This window comes from Periplaneta americana, chromosome 7 (genome assembly GCF_040183065.1).
Source record: "Periplaneta americana isolate PAMFEO1 chromosome 7, P.americana_PAMFEO1_priV1, whole genome shotgun sequence".
In the NCBI taxonomy this organism is placed as follows: domain Eukaryota; kingdom Metazoa; phylum Arthropoda; class Insecta; order Blattodea; family Blattidae; genus Periplaneta; species Periplaneta americana.
Genome location: NC_091123.1, coordinates 27,876,644 through 27,896,458, shown reverse-complemented (window position 1 = coordinate 27,896,458; position 19,815 = coordinate 27,876,644). Strand labels below are relative to the sequence as shown.

General features: G+C 33.6%; 1 protein-coding gene across 3 annotated transcripts; it reads right to left on the bottom strand.

Annotated features, from left to right (window-relative positions):
- Positions 1-4,358: 4,358 nt before the first annotated feature.
- LOC138703016 (L-lactate dehydrogenase-like) lies at positions 4,359-18,922 on the bottom strand. Of its 3 annotated transcripts, none has more exons than XM_069830518.1 (8): positions 18,700-18,922; positions 18,383-18,520; positions 18,163-18,280; positions 16,551-16,724; positions 13,595-13,783; positions 11,354-11,471; positions 8,387-8,510; positions 4,359-6,623 (listed from the first exon to the last, which is right to left on the bottom strand). In XM_069830518.1, the coding sequence occupies exons 2-8, from the start codon at positions 18,506-18,508 to the stop codon at positions 6,459-6,461; spliced, it is 1,014 nt and encodes a 337-aa protein (XP_069686619.1). In that variant the 5' UTR covers positions 18,509-18,520; positions 18,700-18,922; the 3' UTR covers positions 4,359-6,458. The 3 variants fall into 3 exon arrangements, with proteins under 3 accessions (XP_069686619.1, XP_069686621.1, XP_069686620.1); XM_069830520.1 differs by having other exon boundaries at positions 13,595-13,768; XM_069830519.1 differs by having other exon boundaries at positions 18,383-18,516; positions 18,700-18,842.
- Between the last annotated feature and the right edge of the window lie 893 nt (positions 18,923-19,815).

Sequence of the window (19,815 nt, the reverse complement as noted above, 5' to 3'; positions counted from 1 at the left end):
TGGCTGGGCAGAATGCTAAAAGTACATTCTGGATTTCAGGAAAGTTGGAAATGTGTACAATCATCAAATTCTAGAATTCAACTTATTATTTTCTGTATTTCCAATAACAAGAGAGCTAAAACATGTTACTTGTAGAATCATATTACAACAAGAAAGTTTGAAAACTTGAGAAGTTCAACTGTGTATCGTTACATTTTCTTTTTAGGAATTATATTACTTCTCAAAATTAATGCATTTTCTCTCATAATACAAATCTTTGGCAAAGTTATATTACGACAAAAACATATCTTTCGTTTAACAAAGATATATCCACCGAAACATCTCTTTATACAAGACAGAGAGTCATGCCACGTTTCAGCGGCATTTATTCGTTTAAGTCATTAACTTTCCTATGCTTGCACATGGATGGACAGCAGTGAAATCACACAAATGTAGGTGAAGCCACAAAACAAATAGGGCTTGCAATAAATGAAGGCAAACTTCCACAAACATACAATTACGAGCTTGATTGTGAATGGGTACAAATTTGAAAACTTCACTCAGTGTAAGTATCTTCATACATTAATTGTAAACAATACATCACAGATTAATAAAAAAAAATAATAAAACAATAATCAGTTCTTATTAAATTCACAATTCAAATCACATTTGTTTTTCTGTTTTGTATACAAAATAAAATCAAAGTAAATAAAATTATTTATTAATATGACAAACAACCATGTTTCAATATTAGAGCTGATCACTCCAAAAGTACTAACAATTAAGTAGAATACATTCCAAAGAGAAATAGCTAGGAAGATATGGATTTATCAATGGTTAATGGTATCTAGTGAATTTGGCATCATTTATAATATCGTAATGGCTATATTGCGAACAAATACAGGAAAGTTCATTATAAACATCACTGGGTGAGGTCTTTATCTCTACCAGCATTTCAATCTTGTGTACTCTTCACAGGTTACATACTGGATACATAATTTTTCATACATAAAATTCACGGAGTCAGTTTACCTCAAAATTGAGTCCAATTTTTGTCGGACTGAAGAAAGTAATTATGATATTTTATATGTAGGATAAGGTCGCTGCACGCTGCTGAATGATCATAATTCGTTATGTATTTAAATCCGTGAAAACAAAGACAAAGAGTGTGAAAATTTAAAATCACAACAAATAATTAATTATTGTATCCTCAACCTACAGTTAGGGAAATATATTTTAAGGAGGTACAGAAAGTAGTTTGCATTCAATTGGTATGAAGAAATACTGGTTATATCCCAGTCTAACATTTTTGGCTTAAAAAAATCTGTCTGAAAATAACTCAATACCAAACAAAATAAGACTAAATTTGATGAAATTAAATAAATAACTTTTATTAATATGTCTGCGTTTTAATTGGGACGTTTCTTATAATCTGCCGATTTAAAAAAAAAAAAGTATCGTCTATGGCAATGTTGATATTTTGCTTCTCACAAACAAGAAGCTTTATTAAAAAAGCATTTTAAAAACTCAGAATCTGTAAGTAATTAAAAATTACAACATGATCTCAACATTCCTACATTATTTTCAGACAGTTATATTCCAGGATATAGTATACTTTGTGATTTAACGATTCTAAGACCAAGTTTGTGACAATTTGTTACTAAGCTTGCGAATTTTTTTATTATGCCTTATAATTCATTAAAATATCTTGAAAACAGTAAAGATTTCTTTGTTTTTGTCCTTACAAACATTAAGCGCAGACAGAAACACTCAATAAATCATGTCTAAAGACACTAACTATCTAACAATATGGAGGATATCTAATGGAGGATCTCAAAGTTACGCTTAGAATTATATTTAAAAGTATGTAAGCACAAATTCTTGAACTATTACGCAAAAAGTAAAGAATAATTCAATTATTATATTATTCTATTACAGTTGGAATTCTCTCTTTGGTAATTATATTAGGAATCATGGCTTGTAGCTTCTAGGAATAGCTGATTTGAATCCGTGTTATTTTTTATTATGAGGGAAGTTGAAGGGCAGTATAACAAAAATTTCAAATATCAAGGGAGAATTTCTTAACATTTGATGTTAAAAATTTTGGTATTAAACATTCCAAAAACGCAAAATGTGTTTACAGATGGATAGTCATCATTTAGACAATTACTGTACACAATTTTGAAAAAGAGTTAATTCAGTGGTGAACTAACTGAAGCATTGGCTGGAACAACACTGTAAGTTACAAAATTTTCATTCGGCGTGTTTCCGTGTAATAATGTTGTATATCATGTTACCTTGCTATACTCTTTGGCTTCCAACTGTCCCTCAATGCAGTGCGTGAAATTTGTCCACTCAAAAGTTTGCTACCCTATAAGAACAACATTGTACATGTACACATTTTTGCAGCTCCTGTAAATTTTACCAAATGCAACTTATAACATTATTCCAGCCGACGCTTCAATTATTGCAGGAATGAAAATTGCATGAGAGGCGACAAGCTATTGGCATTAGCGAAGAACTTTTCTATATAATAAAAATATTTAAATCCGCAAAATTACTGAACACGAGATAACACATAGTAAAAAATTAATTTTCATGAAATCGGAAGACAGAAGAAAAACAGGTATATCTTACGAGATTACTGAACAATGTTCAGCAAGACCTGAGTGTGTTCTGGGGATCATAACCTGAAAACCGTAGCGGAAGATAAAGAATTATATATAGTCTGTGGACTGTGTCGATGACGAACAAGTGCCTCAAAAAGGGGTTCACACAATTAATTGTGAGGCATTCAGAAGCCAAACTGAATTCACTTTTTTTGTGCATGTTCCATGTTTTAAAATGCTTCCTGAGGATAAAATACTGGTTAAAAAAAATGTTATGTTTTTTAACAACGCTCGCAACTGCAGAGGTTATATCAGTGTCGCCGGATGTGCCGGAATTTTGTCCCGCAGGAGTTCTTTTACATGCCAGTAAATCTACTGACATGAGCCTGTCGCATTTAAGCACACATAAATGTCATTGACCTGGCCAGGGATCGAACCCACAACCTTGGGCATAGGTCAGCACTATACCAACTCGCCAACCAGGTCGACTAAAATACTAGTTTATCAATTCTGAAAGTGATTAACTTTAGTTATAGTGATGCATATCGCAGCACCTGTTTTGTAGACTCATTTTTCTACTGAAATTTTCAGTATTCCAACTTTAGTACCAGTAACTATTTTTTTTTTCTGTTAATGCGACTGATTTCTAAATGCCTTGTGTGATAATTGATCTCCATGAAGAAATACATACATTAAGGCTAGCCAGAAGTGGCAAAGAGAGGGCAGGAAATCATTCTATTTTTAGAACTATTCATTACCTATCATTTTCTTTATTATTGGGAATATGCATGAATTATCTTCTATCGAAAGTGGATTCTTTTAGTAGGAAATAAATCATAATACTATATTCGAGAACTTGAGAACGCAATTTCATTAGTGTGAAATTTTTCTGCACTTCATATTATATTTGCCAGCATATACTGTATTTAAGACATATCATCTTTTTTGTACGCATTTTTGAGGAAAAAAAATTATCACTGAATATTATAATAAATTTACAGTATTTCAAATATAAAGTAATACGTAGGTCTCTTTACATCAGTGGCTGACCATGATAATATCTTTGAAAAATATTGGAGTGCAAGAGGTCAAATGACTTTATTGTCAAACGCCTGGCATTAGAAAACAACAACATCAAATACCTAATCTAAGTAGGAAAGAATACCTTTTAATTTTCTTCATCAAAACCCAGAAATGCATCTCCACAGCTAAATGAAATCACTTGAAAACTATTCTAAATCAGAATGAGTTCTCTCACAACAAATTGCCCTCTGTACCATTCAGTGCCACACTTCTTAAATTATTTAGCCATTGTCTTAGATTACAATGAACTATAGTGGACTTTATGTTGTCAGCAAACAGCTGGATGCATTAAGAAGATTGCTTCCTTCCAATTTTAATTTTCTCCAGAAAAACTGCTTTAATTTTTGGAGCGAGTGTTATACAACAGTAAATAATGGCATTTCCATGCATGTTGTTGCCGTAAAGTCATTCTTCACCTATCAGCCAAGCAAGCAGATCATTTATAAACTTTCTGAGGTGTAAGCACGTCCTGAACATGACAACATCTGAAATGAAGAAACCTGGAATATGATCCACGGCAATGATCTTTATAGTAAAGGAAGCAGGAAGATGGAGGGAGCAGTTTTGATTGGGTGCAGAGCTCGTGAAGAAGGTGATTTATATCATAATAGATATCTCTATTCAACTGCCACTTCTAGCTAGCCCTGCTGCCATCATTAACACAAAGTTCAATCAAGCACAACGAAATAAAGTTACAATGGTTTTAATAGATTGAAATAAAGAATTTAAGTACTTAAGTTAGATTGTGAGCTCTCCATCATTATTTTTCTGTAGTAACATAAAACATAAGCTTAAATTTCTTGCCTCAGTACCAGTGTTTCTACATCTTATAACTAATGACTTCCATTTTGTTCTAATAAGTATTAACTTAATAAATAAATAAATTGTCATAAAAATATTTCCATATAATCACAATACTGTTGATAATACTACTCATAAACATGAGACAATGCAATGAAATAAATATTCAAACCTCTACTTTCGAGTACAGTGTTTTCAGCCTAATGTTTACACTATGATAATGTTTTACAAACACCAATATAAAATATAAAAACGTTAAAAGTCGCCATATTAATACTTTTTTAATTACCGGTATTTTTATTGAACACTAGTGGTGATAATGTTGTTGAAAAAAAAATCATTCAGATGTTAACTTTCTCATCTGTACTGTAAAAAAAATTAAATTCACATCGTGAACAGTGATCCAAAATGGAGGTAATAAAAATTTCTATTCCTCTCTTCAATGTCTTAATAATAACCAAAACTTTTCTCAACAGCTAGATCAGAATTATTAAAGGTAACATTATAATTACTTCGAAATGTTCCTAAAATCAGTATATAAAACTCGATTTGCTAGTCCTGTACAATTAAAACTGACCACAATGTAATATTATAAATTTAAAAATCCTCGTCTCGTACTTTGGAACTGGAGGTAAACATGGCAACTGAAAGACTGACCACCAAGGACTACTACAAATGCTCTAATATTACATTTTATTAGAAATTTCAAATTGAATTTTATATACTGATTTTCGCAGTGAATGTTCCATTTCATGAATTATGACAAATGACGTAAATGCAGATAAATTTCTACTATTATTCAATGCAAATTTAAAAAATAAATAATAAATACGTCCACATTACACAACATATCCAAGTTTTTGTAAGAAAAATGGCAAAAAATGTCATTGCCATTACCTTACTTAATTTACATTCACTTCTGTCATTTCTCACCTCTCATAACAATAGGTAAACTTACTACAATACGGGGTTTTTCAAAAGTAAGAGATAAATTTAATTGCTCATATTTTCTTTAAATTCTAAACAATCTTAAAAATTCTGTCACATACTTATTACACAAGAAATTGTTTTTTTTTTTTTTTGTTTTTTTTTTTTGTTTTTTTTTTTTTTTTTTTTTTTTTTGTATTACCACGATTGTTCTGTTGTAATAACATATTTACAAGAAATTCATTTCAGTAAAAGTGTTTTTCATTAATTTCCATTTGTGGAAAGCAATGGTATTACCTCTTCAAACTCGTAAAGGGTTATTCAATGTTATTACGGATGTGAATGCAGATTCTGATCAGTCAGCTTCGTACCCGAAATGGTTTAAGAACTAGCCCATGCAATTTGAGTTCGTTATTTGAACATGCTTCAAAATTATGCTATACTGGTTTTAAGAAATCGAAACATTCAAAAGATTATATTTCTGCAGGATGGTGTACCTCCTCAAATCTTTAATCGATACAAGATTTTTTAGACAATATCTTTGGTGCTCCTGTTGTCAGTAGGCACATTCATGTAACCTGGCCTGCAAGATCACCAGATATAAACTGCGCAGATTATTGGATGTGGTGTTATCTGAAGGAAAGAATGTTCTTGGAAACCTACGACAATTGATGAGTTGAACGACTTCGTCGTACACACTGTGACAGATATTTCAGAACACGAACTCAGAGCTGCTGTATACACCACTGAACACAGGCTGTCACTTGTACAAGAAAAAATGGTGGACACACGCAACATCTATGATGTAGTTATGGCAATGGGTGGTGATGCAAAAGATCCCATTTCTTGTGTAATAAGTCAGTGCCATAATTTTTAAGATTGTGTAGAAAAAGAAGAAAATATGTGCAACTCTTAATTTTAAAAAATCCTATATATATTAACAAGTAATCTGGAAACTGCCAGAGTTCCCACGCAGTAAAACCAGCTGCTATTTAAATCCAAAAACCATTCTTGATTTTACAAAGACTTCCACCTGGACAGGTTCTTAGCGAAATCAAATTACATTTTGAGGTTCTTCTGAACTTCGTCCATAAGGGCCGCAGATTTGTGTAGCATTTCCTTCTCACTGGATGTCAGTGGTTGTTTCACTATATGCGTGACTCCATTCTCACTCAATACGCATGGGAGGGACAAGAAGACATCCTTATCAATGTCGTGCTGTCCCTGAAAGTTCAGCAACATAAATGCTTATGTTCATATTATGTTGAAAATTTCAGCACGAAGTGAAGAGAAGCGAATAGAAGCATTTCAAATGTGGATATGGACAAGAATGGAGCATGTGAAATGGCCAGACAGAATAAGAAATGAAGCTGTATTGGAAAGAGCGGTTGAAGAAAGAATGATGCTAGAACTGATCAGAAAGAGAAAAAGGAATTGGTCGGGTCATTGGCTGAGAAGAAACTGCCTGCTGAAGGATGCGCTAGAAGGAATGGTGAACAGGAGAAGAGTTCGGGGCAGAAGAAGATATCAGATGATAGACGATATTAAGATATATGGATCATATGCGGAGACACAGAGGAAGACAGAAAATAGGAAAGATTGGAGAATGCTGGGTTTGCAGTCAAAGACCTGCCCTTGGGCAGAACACTGAATGAATCAATGTACGTTCACTTAGCTTCTTGATAATAAATAGCTGAAAGAAACTGCTCATTTACTGACATCAGCACGAACTAAACATGGAATGAGTATAAAACTTTCTAGAGTTAAAACGTTAAAAGTGTTACAATTTTAAAAAAGATAACGTACCTTTATGACAGACAGGCCCCGTTTCAACACTGGTGTGGTGTCATCTTCAGTGTCCTTCGAACTGTTAAAGGTACAGTACATTGAATAATTTCAAGGAAAAATTGTTCTGAGGCCACGTATCGATCCCGGGACCCTTCGCTTAGCGCACAAACGTTCTACCGACTGAGCTACCCCAGGAACCATACACGACACCGTCACAATTTTAGCTTTATATCCACACAACTCACATGAGCTGACAAGACGCCAGAACTCAACTATGAGTGCACACAGATGCTGTGCAGTTAACAGAAAGCCACAATTTAAGTCACACAGCATTTGTGTGCACTCATATTTGAGTTCTGGCATCTTGTCAGCTCATTTGAGTTGTGTGGATATAAAAGAAAAATTGTGACGGTGTCATGTATGGTTCCTGGGGTAGCTCAGTCGGTAGAGTATTTGCGCGCTAAGCGAAGGGTCCCGGGATCGATACCTGGTCCCGGAACAATTTTTCCTTGAAATTATTCAAACCTGCTTTACAGGGAGCTACTACCTGAAAGCTAGATTTGCGTAGTACAGTACATTATCTTTTTTTGAAAATTGTAACACTTTCAACGTTTTAACTCTAGAAAGTTTTATAGTTTTAACCAAGTGTTAAAGCAAACAATAAAAAACAATGGAATGAGTCGTGTCCCCTCCATAGAATAGATTTTATGTCATGTCTGTCTTCAGAGAATAAGTATGGGTACAAAGTTTTCCGATTCTATGTAGAAGAAATGTATATGACAAAGCTTTCAAAAATACACAAATATGCATTTTAGTAGGTGTTTGCAACAAATATGTAATATATATCTATCAATTTTAATTTCCTTCATCCATTTCAATACAGATATTTAGTTAAAACATCTTTCTTTAAGACAAAAGCGTGAAAAGGAAAGAAATGGAAAAGAAACAACGAAAAGAAAGAAAAAATGAAAAGAAAAAAAAAATGAAAGGTAAGAGAAATAGAAGAATGTCTAATCAAAGTGAAAGCAGAAAGAAAGTAAAGCATTAGAAAAACAGATGGCATATAAAAAACCTTTTTTCGTGTGAAACATGCTGAAAACTATATATTGAAATCTAATGTCACATTTCGCAATACTTTGTCAAAGTATATAATAACGAAATAAGTACTGGTAACAATAGATCATAAACTTTGCACTTACATTAACTAGGGTTGACACTGCATGGATATTAAAGCCATTGCGAAGCATCGTTTGAGCCAGTGCTGCCACACTGAGTCCAATAGCCCAAGAAGTGTAACCTTTCAATTTTATTACTTCATAAGCACTGAGAAAAGAAAGAGAGAGACGTTAGTCATCATTTCTATTATTTTACTACAGTCATAGCAATTTGCAGCTTTTCATAGTCAAATAACGTTTTAAAAATTTATACATCTTCATTGATTAAAATTTTAAGTAAATATTGATATTATCTAATAAAAAATTAAATTAAATCAATATCGGTAATACATCTTATAAGAATGATATAATCTTATTTTAATAATAAATACAGAGTAAAAATACAAACACATCTATCTGCTAAATTCGTAAATACAAAGGGTTTACTGCAAGGGTGTGCAATGTTACCATTGTTGCTCAAAATACTGGGTGTTCAGTTCAAAATGTGTCTTGGCTCGCTGTATGCCGTCATGTGGCTAGCTGATGAGCCAAGAGAATTCAGTCTTCCTACACTTCCGCAGCTCAGGTGTATAATCTAAGAGGCAGAGAAGTTGGCTAGCAAGTACGGCGTTCATTCTGAAGAGTACATGCCGATACGTACGGTAACGCCGGTAGTGGCAGGAATGTGAACTGTTTGGAAATACGTACTGTTGGGATATGGGGAGAGGGTGAAGACGATTACTTACGTATTTGTTGACATTAACTTCGACGGTCAACATGGACACGGAGCATTTGATTTGTGTTGTGGAATGTTACCGTACTCAACCGATGATAACAAATACCCTGCGTACGACTTGCCGGCGCAAAACACAGTTCGAAAGAGGTTATGGTAGCACACAGACCGTACAGACCGCCATCTGTTGCTATGACGTTCAAGTTATACCGTACACGTTCTCAAGTTCAGATTGAAGAACGCCTTAAATAATAGGCAACTTCTCTAACATATAAACTGAAACTCGCTTCAAATCGGTGACCCAACAACAGTGACGTCATGACACACTTTGAAATGAACACCCAGTATATACAACTGGTGTATTACGTGAATGGTCCAAGAAATGTAAATCAACGGGATGGAAACTGAAAAAGAATCGATATACGGTAAATATAATGTACTCTTCGCTGATGAATAAGTTTTAATAGTTTGGGGTCAACGTTAATTATATGGGCAGATAATTAGAAAAGGAATATTTAAAATGGAGAGACAAAATTAAGTATGGGAAAATTGAATACAGTAGAATTCCTCGTATCCGGCAACTGTGGGCCAGAGCCAGTGCCGGATAACTGATTTTGCCGGACAATTGGAAAATACATTTATAGGTTATGTAAAGACACACTGTACTGCACAAACTTTTTTTCCATGTTGAAATTTAGTAATTTTCATATAGATGTTGAAAAATAAAGTTTTGAAATACATACAAGGTTTATTTTTAGTACTGAATATGGTAATGTACAGTAGTGTCAAAAAGATCGGACCGAACCTTGTAGCTGATTTCAGAGCCTTGTTCACTCCAGAGAACAACAGACTGGTAACTAAGATTTTCGTGGTTCGAATCCTGCCTGGGAAGGAAACTTTTTTTTTGTTCCTTATTCAAATTTATTCCCAATTCTTTTCGATTGCAGGATATTTTACTACTTAATTAACTTATTATTCCCAGAACATGAATTTTACCAGCAATCGAAAAGTATTGGGAATAAATTTGAATAAGGAACAAAAAAAGTTTCCTTCCCAGGCAGGATTCGAACCACGAAAGTCTTAGTTACCAGTCTATCGTGCTCTGGAGTGAACAAGGCTCTGAAATCAGCTACAAGGGTCGGTCTGGTTTTTTTTGCCACTACTGTACATTAATCAGTTCATAATTATTGTAATACAGTAATACATAATAGCGTAAAAAATACTAGAAGTTTTCGTAACCTTATGACAATTTTAAATGGCGGTCATGTGAGTCATGTGATGTTAAGAGCAGTGTAGCCAGCGTCGAACTATGAAGACGATGAAGTAGCGCATAAGAACATTTCGCTCGCATTTCACGGAATCCATTGTGCAACAGTAGCGTTTAGCGGTAATAGCCATGATACTATCTATCACTCGAATGAAATTTTTGAGCGCTGTAGTTACAGAGAATTTCACACTTTCCTATTTAGACTCATCCAACACCCCTTCGAAAGAGGAGAGTTCAAGTGGTAAATTTAAAGATATCGTCTATGCACATTGTTTGCAAGGTTCAAGTGACAGCTTACCAATGCTACCCGATATACTCCAGGGAAAAAGTATGCGAGTACTGAAGGGTTAACAATATTTTATCATTAATGTCTTCAGTTATGGTACAGTACACAAGACTAGAGCATAAGTTATTATCTATTTTATGGGTTGTAATGTAATTTGTTGGGATTAAAAAGAAAAAATAAACTGAACAAATTTCTGCTTAAGAAAAGATTTGAAAAGATAAAACCTTTATGCGGTCATCAGAGATAAACGAATCATCTAGGAGTGAAAGTAGGTAACACTCTCAAATGAGTTCATAGTTTAAAAAAATAATATCTTGCCAAGATAAAATTATCTATTGAGATATTCTTTCATCTGATGACAATATCCAAAGAAAACGATATTGAACATTATGAATGTTCTAGTTTTCTGTAAGGAGCATATTATAACTTCGCGTTATTTTAAAAAATAAATGTTATAGCATATTATCTTTAATCCATGGTATTAAAGCAATTTAGAAGCCATGATTTCAGTTCAAAATTACACATTTACTCCACCTGACAAACTGTCCAATTTCAATGACGTAAGGTCAACAAGACATAACAGCAGACATCACACTGATAACAATTAATATCAATGCTCCAGATCCAGGTGAGATTCGAATTCACACTAGATGTGCATTATTGATAGAATATGAATGCAATAAAATTACTTGTTCCATTCCTTGCAAAAGAGAAAACAATACTCACCTCTGAACCACTTGTCTATGCAGATCTTCCCAGTTCTCCTTGTCCTCAACACTTCCCAGTGCTGGATTAAGGTCCCGTAGTCGCACTCCAGCCACATTCACTCCAGACCAGACAGCCACTACAACAGAATCACAGCCATGAATGAACTTCGAATTTTTTTTTTCTTGTACTTTATTTATACATGATTCACCCTGTAGAATATTCTGACAGACAGCCTGAAAACAGGTTCACAATAAAATTAATATTTTGAAATATAAACTTATTTCACAATAAAGTGTTAAAATATTATAACCTCAAATGTACCGGTATGTTGGAGGCTGGTATGTATTTATAATCTCTGTTTTCACAGGAAAAATATACGAATTCACTTATGCAGTAGGATCCAGTTGTTTGCATAGAAATTATCTAGCCAAATTTTACACATGCAAAATAGTTTTCACTGGTAATTTAATTTTGCTTTTAAACCTGCGGTCTCGCAATAATTATTATGACAAACATTTTTAACTCTTAAACAGTCGCGCCTAATAACACAGTTGTTCTAAAATAGATTTATCAATTTATCAGATACATATGCCTTGCTGTGGCTTGTACAAGTCTCAATGTTTTAATGTGCATACTAAGCTTTTAATACAAAAAGGAGCACCTTCTGTGGGCCTCTGGAAAAAGAACTAAGGAAGAGACTAGTGAAGTGCTTTGTGTGGAGTGTGGCATTGTATCGAGCAGAACCATGGACATTAGACGAAATGAAGAGAAACGAATAGAAGCATTTCAAATGTGGATATGGAGAAGAATGGAGCATGTAAAGTGGACAGACAGAATAAGAAACGAAACTATATTGGAAAGAGTGGCTGAAGAAAGAATAATGCTGAAACTGATCAGGAAGAGGAAAAGGAATTGGTTGGGTCACTGGCTGAGAAGAAACTGCCTACTGAAGGATGCACTGGAAGGAATAGTGAACGGGAAAAGAGTTTGGGGCAGAAGAAATCAGATGATAAACGACATTAAGATATGTGGATCATATGCGGAGACTAAGAGGAAGGCAGAAAATAGGAAAGATTGGAGAATGCTGGGTTTGCAGTGAAAGACCTGCCCATGGACAGAACACTTATGTATGTATGTATGTATGTATGTATGTATGTATGTATGTATGTATGAGCATACTTGTTAGCAGATGTTCTGTGTAAATTTATATTAATAAATTGAGATACTGTCAAAATAATCAACACACTATACAGAGTGAAATATAATTAAACCGACAAACTTCGGGAGGTTGTATGGGACAGCAAAACGAACGGTTTTTTCTAATGTCATATTTTCCTTAGAGGATTTATTAAACCGGAAGAAGGCGTATGCATTCTATAGTTCATGACGACTCTACAAATCTACATTTAGTTGTAAGTCTTGACCCAGTGCAATGCTTTATTAAACTGGTCTAGTGGTTCTGATCAATGCTGCAGCAGTGGAAATAAATGATAATTCTGAAATCTTTCACTGCGTTAGACAATCCATGTCCCGCTGTTGTAACCTTTGTGTAGAGATCAATGGATATTTTTTAACATCTTTTGCAGTGATTTTGGTGTTTAAATGTTTTATAAGAGACTCAAGCACTAAAGCATGGCAATGGTTTGTGTTACATTAAGATCTGCTGTCCTCGCGAAATAGTGCCTCACAGCACAACATAACATTAAAAAAAAGTGTTTGTTTTGGTGTCCCATACAACCTCCTGGAGTTCTGCTTATAAATAGCAGCAAAATGCAGATATCACATTCTTGATTTTGTCAGAGTGAAATAATCCAGCCAACAACAGATATGTGTAAATATCTCAATTTTTTTAAATCGATTGGTCTATTGTTGCGTAACCCCATCCAACTGAGATATTGTCAAAATAATCAACACATACTGTCAAAATATTTTCAACACATTATTTTAAATGAGATACTGTCAAAAAAGTCAACACATTAACATATCTATCTGATGATAAATGTGTCAATCATACGCGATCTTCAAAGATACACAGTCCAATTAACTTATCATATACTTTTAGGTCACTAACAGGTAATACAGTATGTGTGCTTCAGATTTATGTACTTCACAAAATGAAAAATAATCAGTTAACTATTTGAAATGGGACTATGAGATTTTTTTATTCGAAATTATTTCAGAAATAAGCTCCGTAAGTTCTAGTGTAACTTAGCGAACAGTTAAGTCTATGGTCTATATTATAGTCTAGCTTGTACGTACCACTTGAATCTCCATGTTCGCCGATTATCCAACCATGACAACTTGAAGGCGACAGATTAAGACGCTGAGACATTAAGAATCTGAGTCTTGAAGAATCCAAGTTAGTACCGGATCCAATCACTCGATTCTTTGGCAATCCACTGAGTTTCCAAGCAACATAAGTAAGAATGTCCACTGGAATACAATTTGCTGTTGATTTATTAATCTTTTTTAATATTCCAATCAGATATTGCACTTTACATTATCATATCACAAATTAACTTCCAAATTTTAAAAACTTTGTGTCTCATCACAAATAGTTACTTATGTTAGGAACACTATAGAACATTAGTCATTTCCTTGTATAATTGAACTGTATCTACTTTATATCACTTCCACTGCAATAATAGTACATTATGCAATGAGCCTATAATGGTAGTAATTAAGACGCGAGTTTCATAATTTTCATACGAGCATCTTAATTACCATTATAGGCAAGTTTCATACGACTTTTTATGCTAGACCATATTTCTAACTTGAAATTATTCATATATTAAAATGGATTTGAGGGAGGTGGGATATGATGGTAGAGAATGGATTAATCTTGCTCAGGATAGGGACCAGGCGGCAATGAACCTCCGGGTTCCTTAAAAGCCAGTAAGTAAGTAAGTATTCATGTTATTCTTATGTGACTGGGGAGCAGAACCGACCTTGTGCAATATCTCGTAAATTGTGAGATGTGCGCAGACGCGAAAGTATTGATTTTTTCCGAGAAACAAATGTCAACATTGACCTTGATATAATCTAGAGAGTAAAATAAACATTAATCTTGATATAACCTTGAAATTCATTTAGACAATGAAAAACGAGATGACAAATTGAATTTATTTGAACATTATTTACAATTAACGCTAATTATTATACTAACAGAACATAACCTTCTGCGAAAGTATTGGATTTCCAGCCTCCGTGACATTTCGCTAGTTGTCTTTTGATTGCACATCCGAGAATAATCGATACTTCCGCTTTCATATTGCTACACTGGTTTTTTCTGATTGGTGGAACACCTGAACTTTAATGAATAGGTGTACTTTAATGAGGTCCATTAAAGGGCTGCTACCAGGTGTATAATTGCTACATTTCGGCATGGTCAAGCATAAAAAGTATTTAGAATTCTTATTTCATTACAGTTATGGTTAAGGTTTCTTTTCTTTTCATCAAGATAAGATTTCTTGCAGCAGAATATTACAGTATCTCACATTCTTCCCAGACAGTGAAAATTGCTATCCTCGGATAATTTTGGAATGCAATTATGCTGGGTTTTAATTGAGCCGTTCAGAGCAGAAGTGGTGTAAGTCAAAAATGGGTAATAGGGTTAAAGTAAACATTCTGTAAAATACAGCGCAAAGTAGCAATTAATATTAAATTTATTTAAACTATTAGTAGTCAGTGGATAGCAAAAAGGACACTTTTGCTCTGAACGGCTCAATTTTCTCCTGATTGTTATATAAATAAGGGAAGTAACTGAGACGTGGGTTATTCTAGTTATACATAGAGTGAAAGAAGATGGAAGGAAATTCGTAGAATTCCTATAATTGAGTGGAACATTCTTATTGGTTGTTGGCAGTTGTGTGATTGTATGAGTTTGCATGTTTGGAAGTTATAATGATCATTATGATACAGCTTGATTATACAATTTTTAACATTATATCATTTCGGAAAACGTATTATGTCTTTCTCGTGTTACGAAAAAAAAAAATTGCTGCAGTACTGTGAGGTTTTGAAACTAGCGTCATTTTTCAGGCTCAATGTTTGCTCAAAATCTGTGAATTCATGAGAAGTAAAATACACATATAAAAAGAGAACGAAATTACAACTGTTTCTAGACTAAATGTTGTTTGTTATGTAGTTCAGAAATTTCTTGTGTAAAGAAAAAAAATTCCCTCTCCCTGTCCCTATCTCCCTTATCCTTACCATATATAATATATTGACTATTTATTTCACTTGCAGACACGAAAAAGCACACGCGAACGAACGCAGATTTCATATATACACATATTACTGTACATATACGACAGTACACACATACTAAGAGTCTTTTTTCTGCAATGTTTACAAACATAACAGTACTTCATATTCAATTTCATCCAGAGTTAAATGATAACCAGATGCAATCTTAATTATTATATAAGGATTACAGTTCTTCCTTTTTCAGAACCGAGCTCTCTTGGCTCTGTTCCAAAGAAAACAAAGATGGTAACGACGTCATGCATGTGGGTGTATGAGAATCCGCATGTAATTCACGAATGTGCAATTGCAAACACATTATTCAAGGCCATCTGAATGATGCAATTTCAATTTCTTGGTAATGGAAAGTGTAAAAGAAAATACGTGTTTAAATCTCTGGAAAGTTTAAAGTTCATTTTTCACTACATTCACCTTGTCATAGTCCTCGGTCTCCTGTCACTTGGTTATCCCATCTAACCTAACCTAACAATAATTACGGAAATTCTATCCTATTATCTACTGACCTAACTGATTCATAAGTGGTGCCTTGATGGTATCACTTATGAAGTTCAAACTTGTCTTCGGACAGATGACTAAAAAACATCGGCAGAGGCTAAAAATGAGAAATACGATTCCCACGATCAGATTGTCACTAATATGTGTCAAATACGGTAAACCTACGGTGTCATTAAAGATTTGGATTTAAGTCAATGTGTGCTCCCAGTTTAAGATATCTCACAGTTGTAAAATAAAATATGCTGTGTGAAACATAATTACACATAAATAAAATACTCAAAAACATTATGAGAATCTGATCTTCGTGAAAATCTCATACATAATATCTTCCTATATTTTTCCAACTGAATTTTTACTTTAGATAATATTTTATTTCAAGTAAGGAGACTGTACATCAGAATTACATTTTAGAGAGCACTGTACCATTAATATAATTATAGCATATTCGACTCACCTGGATTGCTGACAATGAGAAGAATGGTATCAGGACTGTATTTGATAAGGTTAGGAATAATTCCTTTGAAAATATCTGTGTTTCTCTGCACTAGGTTCAGTCGGGATTCTCCTTCTTTTTGACGTGCACCTGCTGTTACAATGCACAGCCTCGAATTGGCCGTTGCTGCATAATCTAGTAAACAAACAAAAAAAAGTGTTATGAACAGTGGGTAGGACCTATAGATATTACAAATATCGCACGACCAATGTTAGTACACTTAACAGGCTGCAATAGTTAACCAAGTACTTATATGTCGAAGAGAATCTCAAACATATTGTGAAAACTTGCTTAGCTATTGTTATGAGATTGAATTTCTATTTACTACATTTTTGTATTGTCTAAAACGGAAATTCTTCCAAAAAAAAAAAAAAAAAAAAAAACACAATTTTCTTTTGTTTCACTTGCTTCTGAGACATGTATAAGGTATAGTGATAAACACCTGGTTTTAGTTTGCAGCCACAAATACTTTCCATGTAAAAATCGTTTGATACTTACCTGTATATTCTAATGTACTATTGTAGCCTCCTCTCCCACTTGTTACTAATTATCAACATAACATAAAAGAGGTCCAGGGCGAATTATTAGGGAAAACGTTAGTTTCCCTAGCATTGCGTCCTGGACCTCTCAGGTGATATATTTGTAACAAGTGGGGGGAGGGGGAGATACAACAGTGTAATAGAATACACAAGTAAGCATCAAACGAATTTCATGTTGAAAGTAGTTGTGGTTGCAAACTAAAATCTATATATATATATATATATATATATATATATATATATATATATATATAGCTGCAGCTCACAAAAGCCAGTGAAGCAAATGAAAATTGTGCCTTCTTAGGTGTAGCTGTTCTAGAGTACTTAATACCTTTAAAACATTTACTCAGTAAATAACGAGCAAAAATCGTGTTGAATATGATAGCTGACAATGATGACAATGACGGTTCCTTTAATTTTTTCTCATCAATATAATCAAGTCCATTATATCCCAAAATAGAACAGTAATTTATGCTGAAAGTTAATATAGGCCAAGAGGACTACAAATATATAGCCCTCTTGGTATAGGCTACATTATATAAGTATCTAATACACAATATGGTACCACAATATAAGTAAAAGTAACTATACCACTTAAAACAAGACTAAGTTGCAGAAATAACAAAATATATAGAATAATAAAGAACATATTGAAAAATAGGCGTTTGCAATTCATGTACCGGTACAGGTAAATCATTTACTCCTGTTAAAAAAAGATGGTAATGTCAAAGATTCGTTACATGGAAGTGTCGACACTTACATATCCCAAGGTATGTGACAAGATTAGCGGGTTAGTTGATGGGATATCTAAATGCTTTCACTTCCGTATAACGAATCTTGTAAATTACCAAAAATATTTATAACAATACACAAATTAACACAAGAGAAAATTATGGTTTGCTTAAAGGGCATACAAAAGTAATTTCAGTTATTACTGATACTAAATTCATACTACCACTTACTATGTACCGGCACATTAATATAATGTATAGGCCTATAAAAAATAACTATATACTTAATTACGAAGTGCTTACCTGTGCTGGCATTTACTTTTGCATGCTTCATGAATGTTAGTCCATGCTGAAGGTCCATCATCTCACCCTTTAACTTATCAGCAACAACATCCACAAGAACGATTTCGCTTGAAACATTCTGAAATTAATTAGAAAGTTAAATGCCGTTTTGTTTCAGTAAGACTCTTCACAGCTTAGGCCATGCTATGTTTTATATTTAAAATATTAGATAAATATTTACCTGTGTAAGTATGCTAAATGCACATGCCATTCCAACTTGCCCAACTCCAACAACAGTTACTTTATTGCCTGATGTTGTGACAGGATCTGTCACTTGGGAAAGAAGTGTTTTAGCTGTAGAACTCATTTTTCTCTCTGTCTGAAAAGAAAATACGTTCACATTTGTAAAAGTAGAGAATAATATTACAGTAAAATATTAAATGTAACTATACTATTTTCAAAATAACATTAACTGTCAAACATCAAAACTATATTACATTAAGATGAAAATAATAAATGAAGGTATACTTCATTTTAAGACAATATAAAAGCCAGTACCTTGATAACCAATTATGTACTTGAATTGACACGTGGTATTCAATTTAATTTGTAATATGACACTTTATGTATCAGACGTGACAACCTCACACATCCAACACCACCGCCTTTCTGATCAGTGGTCATGCCGACAAATAGGAAAATACTCCGCGTTCAAGGTGACCTTTCAAATCCTTGGTCAACATCAACCATGTTGAATAATTGCGAATACGTGTTGCAAAAAAGTAACCAAGTTAATATTAGAAATAAAATGTGTACTTACTTACAGGTAATATTTTCATGAGAAAATAGTATTAATTTCTATGAAAAATAACATTTAATTTGATTACACTTCCTTTACGCATGCGCAAGTACTAAAACGTGCAATTTCGCGCGCTAAACCTATTCGCAGAAAGAGGCGCTCCCGTTCCTTGAAATACATTTATGTTGCGATTGACCTCGTTTGATTTGCATCACACACCAGCTCCAGAATGATGAAACGTGATGGAAATCATATGGGCGTTTGGCTCAATCATTTGGGTCGGCAAGGGAGTAACCAGAATTGTTAGCATGGAATAACATTAAACGGATGAAATGAATTGACATTGGATTTTCTTCCTTTGTAGCGTTGCTCTCTTTTATGCGAGACGCTAAGCCCGCTCACGTTACTGAAGCAATTTTTTAATTAAGCGTATCAGGCACAACAGGCTCAAATCGCCCGGCCTATTCCGATAATTGTTCCATTTAATAGGAAGGTCAGACATCTAATTAATTCCAATAATCAAGGAGAGATTATCGCCTGTGTACCTACGTTACAGTCTGCAATAAAACTACACAGAATGAAACATTTTCCAAATATTGTTTTTTGTTTTTGTTTTTTTATTATATGCATAGTTATAGATAAATGTATCCTCAAAGACAATATGTGCGTTTCAAAACATTATTTCTCTGTCTCGCACTCTAGCTGTAAGAATATTTTCACCAAATGTCTTAGAATAATTTTTTTGTCCTCTCTATTCAAGTTTCTTGAATTTTCTTGTAAGAAATGTTGATTTACTATTGTATATTCGTTGTATCTCTGACGAATAAAAAAATATATATACTAATATTATAAACCAAAACGTTACAAATGTTACT

Bases quoted from the DNA above. Each gene is read 5' to 3' on its own strand.
- LOC138703016 (XM_069830518.1), bottom strand. From the start codon at position 18,508: ATGAGTTCTACAGCTAAAACACTTCTTTCCCAAGTGACAGATCCTGTC. The intron at 13,784-16,550 runs GTGAGTCGAATA...ATAAATCAACAG, and splicing joins TCTCATTGTCAGCAATCCAG to CAAATTGTATTCCAGTGGAC. The intron at 8,511-11,353 runs GTGAGTATTGTT...TTCTTTTCTCAG, and splicing joins CATAGACAAGTGGTTCAGAG to TGCTTATGAAGTAATAAAAT.